Here is a 7,635-nt window from a genome sequence, read left to right on the forward strand (position 1 = left end):
ATGATGCATTTACATGAAAACGTTGACATAGAATTGCTCAGTATACATCTTACCATGACAACCCATTTACAGGCAACAGTTACAGCCATGGGTCTTAGAACATCACTCAGGCATTAGAAAGAACCCTGCAAAAAAAACTGCCAGGCATTTATGTACCAGAAATCAACAGTGTGCTTGATATTGCAGTTGATAGCAACCCACATCTGTTTGACAGCAAATGTTTAAATGTTTTCCGAGGGTTACTAGACCTAATACAAAGTTTACAACTTTATTACATTAAACCCTAAGCCTATTTATTAGTACCATGGGCTTATAACCTGAAATGAAAAGAATAGGAAAAAAAGAAGCTAAGTGAAGAAAGGTGGGAAAACTATGTAGAGAGTGAACCTGTGGTCTAGGTTTGGTCATCCCAGTCTGACAATGCTTGTAGAAGTTGAAATGAATTGTAATACAGAATGAATCATAACTAGTAGCATAATCACTGTACAGTGGAGAGGTTTGTCAAGACTGGTAGAATCTAAGTCATTAAAATGTCTTCTGTTGTTTTTCTTTGCAAAGGAAGTGCTAATAAAATGCATTCTGCAAAGTAAGGTAGATGTGGTAAGGTGAAATTAATGCAAGTCACCACATTTATTATTTGTATGATTGTATTATGTAAAGAAAACTAATATTCAGAGTAAAAACCTAGGTCAGACAGGGTTGCCCTTTATCCTTTTTTATCTACACACCTACACAATGTAAAAATCAGACTTACTGCAAACTGAAATATCCTAAATGCAGAAAAACAGTATGCATCAGAACTTAAAAGGTAGTATACTCCATTTACAACATTATTTTAATGAATTTGTGCTGAACATACTGCGTGTTTTTTTTTTCTAAAAAATAAATATCTATGGTTTTTATTATTTCTTACACTAAATGGCCAAATCAATCAAATCACACAGTCCAATGAAAAAAACCCTCCAGATAATGAGATGTTCCATATCTGAAAAACCTAACAAAGGCTACAGATGCGGACAAGAGGGTTTTGATTTTATGATTGTGCTTGTATGGACCAAAAGGATATCCTATGTGTATAGCTTGCTATGACCAGTGATGCACATAACGCCAGTTGAGTCATAGAAACCCTCATTACGTTGTAGTGCAACCCAGCCCAACCACTGTGAATATCACTAGAATTGCTTGCAGGCCAATCTAAAGGGGTGTTAACTTTTAGTATGTTATAGAATGGCTAATTCTTTAAATTGCCCTTCATTCTTTCTTTTCTATACTTTTTGAATTATCTGGGCCGAACGTTCAGATTACCCCAGATATAGCCCTGCCATTAGTGGCATATCGGGGAAAAGATCTGCTTGTTTGGCGATGTCACCAAACGAGCAGATCTTATAGTGTATGGCCACCTTAACTCAAAAACCATAAATAATTAAAAACAATTGTAAATTGTCAAAGAATTTCACCCTCTTACATCATAATAAAATGTAACAACCCTTTTAACTCTGAAAACTACAAATGCATTATTCACCACTGTAGCCTTGGGCTTACAGGTACTTCATTGGAAGATACAAGGTGGCAACCCTGAATTCTGAATATAAATGCTTGAATACTTATAGACTTGTGCAAGACCTGGGAAACAAACTATAGGGCCAAGGGTAATGAAGAGAGGCTGGGGGTTCAAACCTGAGAAAGCAAGGCATGAACTAAAGATGTCTAACCAGTGACCATTAAGGTGAAGATACACAGAGCACAGAGCTACTAGTAGCACTTACATGTCACAGTAATGAAAAAAAGAAAATATCCTGCCATGGAAAATGCTGAGAATTGTCTCTGCTAAAAACTGATGACAATTGGCTGATCGCCATGTCATTAACTTCAATGACCTGTCCGGATTTTCAAACATTCCTGTCCGGATTTCCTAATTTGGAAATCTGGACAGGCAGTTTTCACCTGGACAGCCCTTCCAAAAACCATGCTTTTCGGGTGAAATCCAGACAGGTCGCAACCCTAGCCCTAAACTAAATTGTTAAGGCTCCACAAAATCTTTAAAAAATGACTCTAATGCTGCTATAAGAGCATTTTGAGGTATCATCATCAGCAAATATGAGTGTCTAATTACATTACATTCATTTATAACTATATTACTACAGACATATCTGGTGAGGCTGCTATGGCTCATCATATGGCTAAATTTGAAAGGATGCGTTGAACATGTAACGTTCAGTTGAAACGGATATAATAGGGCGAAAAGCCATTCCCTTGATCTGACTCCAACATCTTCTCATAATTTCCAATATTGAATTTCTTCCGTTGCTACAAAAAAAAAAAGAAATTTGCAGAAAAAAATGCATGTAGTTTCATGTAACATTATGACCTGTGTTATTTAGATATAGTCACTCTAAAGTCATTCTTTCATCTCTACCAATCACAATACCACATTGCTACAAGAAGGTTGGATAGATACTGAAGCTCCAGTCATAACTGTAACACCTTCCATTGTCAGATTCAATCACAGCTATTACTTTACAAGCCATGTGACATGATAAAGAAAGTAATAGCCAATCTAGTTCTTGTATTGGCCAAATCTTATTTGACATAATGAGCAATTACAGGCGTTGTTCACCTTTAAATTAACTTTTAGGAAGTGACATTCTGAGACAATTTGTAATTGGTTTTCATTTTTTATTATTTCTTCTTTTTGTGTTGTTATTTAGTTTTTTTATTCAGCAGCTCTCCAGTTTGCAATTTCAGCAATCTGGTTGCTAGGCTCCAAATTACCCTAGCAACTATGCATTGATTAGAATGAGAGACTGGAGTATGAATAGGAGAGGGCCTGAATGTAAGATGAATAATAAATAAATAGTAGCAAAAACTTATGTAGTATGTAGCCTTACAGAGCATTTGTTTTTATAGGGGGTCAATGAATGAAATCTGGAAAGAGTCAGAAGGCAAATAATTTAAAAAAACTATTTATAAAAATGAATAAATTAAAGTCAATTGAAAAGTTGCCATTATAAAACATACTAAAAGTTAACTTAATGGTGGGCCATCCCTTTGAAGAGTGAGTAATAAAATGGCTTTTGTGCACTGAATTCAGCTTATGCCTACATTTGCTCAGCAATGCAGTAAAAATTGATTGACAGCATCAATGACTAATAGTCTCAGTTCCATAAAGTATAGTGTTGGGCTTCTTCTGCACTTATGTTTAAGTTTTAAACCATATGCTAATTGTACAGTCATTACCTATAATGAATTTCTTTATTTAGAAAACCTACTGCAAAATACAAAATCACGGCCATATGTTAGTGACAATGTATTTATCTATTGTTTTCTAGAATATTTATAGCATCTTTACCTTTTCCATGTCAAGCTGCAAGGTTAGCGTCAATGCTGTATGTGACTGTTTTGTACAATATTCTGATATCAGCACCCCTGGCCTGAACCAATTGTGTGAAGTGGTTTGTAAAAATGTATACACTGGCAACATATTGTCATTATATGATAATATAAAAGGGGATAATATAATTATAGGTTCATTTTAGCTTCGAAACGTCTGTAAGAGAACAAAGAGCCATTTTTAAGGGGTAATGACCAATAATGACCTCAGGCATATAGTTAGTCATGGTTGAACCTATCTGCTCCCTGCAGCATATTTAAAACCTGGTAGGTGCCTTCACCTTTCCAGTTGTGTTGCCAGTACACCCAGTAGTAGTAGTAGTAGCGTTTAGCATTTCTCCTCACAGTGGGGAATGTACAGTGCAGCCACAACTCTACTGTACATTCCATGAGGCTGTTAAAGGAGAATGCAACCGTTAACTAAAAAAAACCTGACCCTCCTACCCTATGTAGACCCCCCCAGCCTACCTGCCCCCCCCCGGGAAAATGCCACTAACTTATTGCTTACCCCTCGGTGCAGATTCAGGGATCACAGTTCACGGCAGCGATCTTCCGGGTTTTTAGTAATCTGAGACTGGCGAAGCGGCTCATGCGTAGTTGGAGCAATTTCCCGGTTTGCGATAACTACGCGTGCGCCGAAATGGACGAAAATTGTTGAAGCGCCGGAAGAAGACACGAAGACCCGGAAGGTGGCTGCTGTAAACTCTGATGCCTGAATCTGCTCCGAGGGATAAGTAAAAAGTTTTTTGTTTTTTCAGTTAACGGTTGAATTCTCCTTTAAAGAGGCATATCTCTGTGAGATGTACTCCTCTGCATAAATAACATACACTTTGTACTACTAAAAACTAGGACAGAGGTCTATATCTACCAGAAAAAAAAGTATACATTTCCTTAAACCATGCAGTTTGTGAATATTTTTGTATGTTAGTATGCCTCTAAATAAGCAAGACAATGTTGGTTTTGCATAAGTGAACTGATGATACTGAAATATTGCTTTGATGGGACAGAAAGCTCCAATAATAAAACTTACCTTCCCACACAACAGGACAGCAGTGATAATCAGGCAGTACAAAAACAAAACGAAGCAGACAACCAGAAGAATCTTTTGATCAAGAATGGATTCGGGTGGCACCATTGATTGTGCACATTCAGACATAAGATCTAATAAAACACAATGTATTCATTAGTTTAAGATAAAGGCACCTATCCCAGCATTAAACTGTGCTAACTGGTGAATGCTGGAATGCTACCTGATTGCAATTAGCTGGTTTAGTCAATGCCAGATATTTTACTAGTCTATAGCTTTACATACTGACATAGGATTGACTAGTAAAGAGAAGTAACAAAATGGAACTACCACAAGCAACAGAAAAATGCTTGTCTCAACTTTAGGTAGAACATTCAGTACTGATATCAAAAGAAGAAATTCAAAAACAATCACCCACCACTGACATATATAAGAGTACCATTCCCTTCAGTTGTCCGATAGGGAGGTGGATACATGATGTCCAGTTTGCAGATGTACATTCCTGTGTCAGATATCTGCATCCCTGATACATGCAGAGTCACGTTGTTTGGACCAGGCTCCCCTTCACAATGTATGGCGTCACCAGTGGTAACTGATTCATAGTTTGTAGAGTAGCTGAAAGCACAAATCTCTTTCATTTGGTTACCCATTTTCCTTAAAAGCCTAAAACGCATCTCTTCAACCTTGGCACGTGTCCTGTAGTCACAGACAAGAGTGGCCTTTCCATGCCTGCTGGCCACAATTATGTCTGGCTGGGTCACCTTTAGGCCTGTGAAAAACATACTACATTAGAATTTATGTTTATTTTTAATGGATGCATATATCTATCTATATATATATAGATAGATAGATAGATAGATAGATAGATAGATAGATAGATAGATAGATAGTCACCATAGACATAGACAGTCTGACACCATAAATATAGGGGTTGGTGTTACAGCAAAGCTTTTTCAAAGCTGTTTGTGGTCAGCAATGAAAGCCTTGAGGTTAAGTTTGTCTTATTAACCATAGGGGTAAATGCAAAGGCTCAGTTAAATGTGCAAAGGCTCAGTTAAATTCATTTTCGCTAATTTAATTTTACAAAGTTCCATAATATGTTACCCAGTGAAAAATTGAAACATTCACTATATATTTGTTCTCTTATTATAACTGCAAATGTGAACTTTTACAGAAACAACCAGTTAAGGAAACATAGATTCAATTAATCTTGGAATAGCTTTGGGAAAATACAGCATTGGAATTCTGCGCAACAATTCAGTAAATGATTACAGGATTTCTCAATAAATGATTACAGGATTTCTCAATAAATGATTACAGGATTTCTTAATTGCCCAGTGTTGAGCCCAATACATACTATAATGACTTCTGTTTAAATCCAAATGTACTGTAAGTGATGAATGGTAGCTATGGAAAGAACATGGGTTATGAAATAGACAGAGATTATTGCACCCCTTGCTTGACAACATACCTGAGACTTTGGTAATTAGGCAGAAGATTCCAGTGATGAATGTTATTTTCAACATTGCTGTTCAACCAGTGATTCCAAAGTAATTTTCCTGTATGCTTTTAAAATATTCAACTATTTGTATCAATCAAATTTTCTATTTTTCCATCTATTATATACCCAACTGCCTTACAGTGAGGGTCACGCTAACAAGCTCTGTCTGGGCTCGACTGAAAATCTTAGTGGATATTGTGAATTCTGTTTCAGGTTCCACAAACACAGCATATATAACCTCAGATTCAAGTTCGAACCTAAAAGGCGCAGAAGGTTTATGTTTTGGTTTTACGAGAAAGGAAATGGTGGGTCGGAGAAGTTACGTGCACAAGTAACCACATCAAGAACTGCGAACTAGTTTGTGACCAAAACAAGCCTATCAGGGAATGGAAAAAGTTGATTTCACACTGTAGCATATTTGCCTATTATATTCTAGGAACCTTATTTCATGTGCCATGAAAATTATACTATTAACCCTTTCTCCTTTTAAGGCAAGAGTATATAGGTTTTATAAGGTGATACAATTTCAAAGCAAGAAATATTATTTATATTTCAATTTGCATACAAGGCCCCCAGTTTCAAAGCTGTCTGTATGAAACATTAATATTACAATTAAGAAAATGTGTAAGAAGGTTTCTCTTACTCTCCAGCAGTAGAAAACACATTTTCACCCTGAATGGTCAACTGATAGGATGATTTTAGTAGCTGCTTACCAGTATGAGAGATACAGGCTATGTTGTCACAATTAGCTACATGAATACCCATAGCAATTCAGTTAATAGTTTACTCCTTGGAGCATTAAAATAGAACAGAAATACAATGCTTTACCAAACACAGGAATATATTACTCTTGTGGAAGTTTAATAAGTAGCAATATGTAATACTATCATCTTGAAAGCTTGACATTTTTGCTTACTCAGTTAGCCAATTAAAAGGTATCACCTAAAAGTGGTTGTTCAACTTTGAGATAATGTTTAGTATGATATAGAGAGTGATATTCTGAGACAATTTGAATTTAGTTTTCCTGTTTTTTGTGTTTCCTTTTGGTTATTTTATTTATTCAGCATCTCTCCAGTTTGCAATTTCAAAAGTTTGGTTTCCAGGGTCCAAATTAGACAATCAACCATGCATTGATTTGAATAAATGACTGGAATATGAAGGAATAGGGAAGGCCTGAACAGAAAGATGAGTAATACAAATAGCAATAACAATAAATGTGTAGCTTTACAGAAAATGTGTTTTCTAGATGGAGTCAGTGACCCCCATTTCAAAGCTGGAAAGTGTCAGAAGAAGAAGGCAAATAATTCACAAAAACTATACAAAATAAATAATTATACACTATAAAATAATAAAAACATATTAGTGATAAAGACCAATTGAAAAGTTGCTTAGAACTGGCCATTTAATAACATTGCAAAGCATAATTAACTTAAAAGTGAACCATCCTTTTAAGCCTTTAACAGATCCATTTTTTGTATCTTATTCATTTTTGAACTTATCAGATAATTAAAAGGGGATATAAAAGTGTTTTTAAGGACAGAGTGAAACAGTTTTATAATTTATAATGCTCTGTTTACAGAGGGAAAGTGCCCAGATTCCAGTTCTTTGTCATTGATGTAAAATAGAATTAGTATTCCATATATATATATATATATATATATATATATATATATATATATATATATATATATATTGTAAGAGTTTGGGTAGCTGGGAT

General features: G+C 35.5%; 1 protein-coding gene across 1 annotated transcript; it reads right to left on the reverse strand.

The window, feature by feature from the left end:
• Positions 1-1,411: 1,411 nt before the first annotated feature.
• ctla4.S (cytotoxic T-lymphocyte associated protein 4 S homeolog) lies at positions 1,412-6,148 on the reverse strand. The gene is made up of 4 exons (XM_041579116.1): positions 5,889-6,148; positions 4,836-5,186; positions 4,421-4,551; positions 1,412-2,307 (listed from the first exon to the last, which is right to left on the reverse strand). The coding sequence occupies exons 1-4, from the start codon at positions 5,941-5,943 to the stop codon at positions 2,215-2,217; spliced, it is 630 nt and encodes a 209-aa protein (XP_041435050.1). The 5' UTR covers positions 5,944-6,148; the 3' UTR covers positions 1,412-2,214.
• Positions 6,149-7,635: the final 1,487 nt, after the last annotated feature.

The sequence above is a fragment of the Xenopus laevis genome, chromosome 9_10S (genome assembly GCF_017654675.1).
Source record: "Xenopus laevis strain J_2021 chromosome 9_10S, Xenopus_laevis_v10.1, whole genome shotgun sequence".
Lineage (NCBI taxonomy): Eukaryota > Metazoa > Chordata > Amphibia > Anura > Pipidae > Xenopus > Xenopus laevis.

Coding starts and splice junctions, on each gene's coding strand:
- ctla4.S (XM_041579116.1), bottom strand. CDS start 5,943: ATGTTGAAAATAACATTCATCACTGGAATCTTCTGCCTAATTACCAAA. Junction 5,187..5,888: donor CCTAATTACCAAAGTCTCAG/GTATGTTGTCAA, acceptor TGTTTTTCACAG/GCCTAAAGGTGACCCAGCCA. Junction 2,308..4,420: donor CTGTCCTGTTGTGTGGGAAG/GTAAGTTTTATT, acceptor TTTTTTTTGTAG/CAACGGAAGAAATTCAATAT.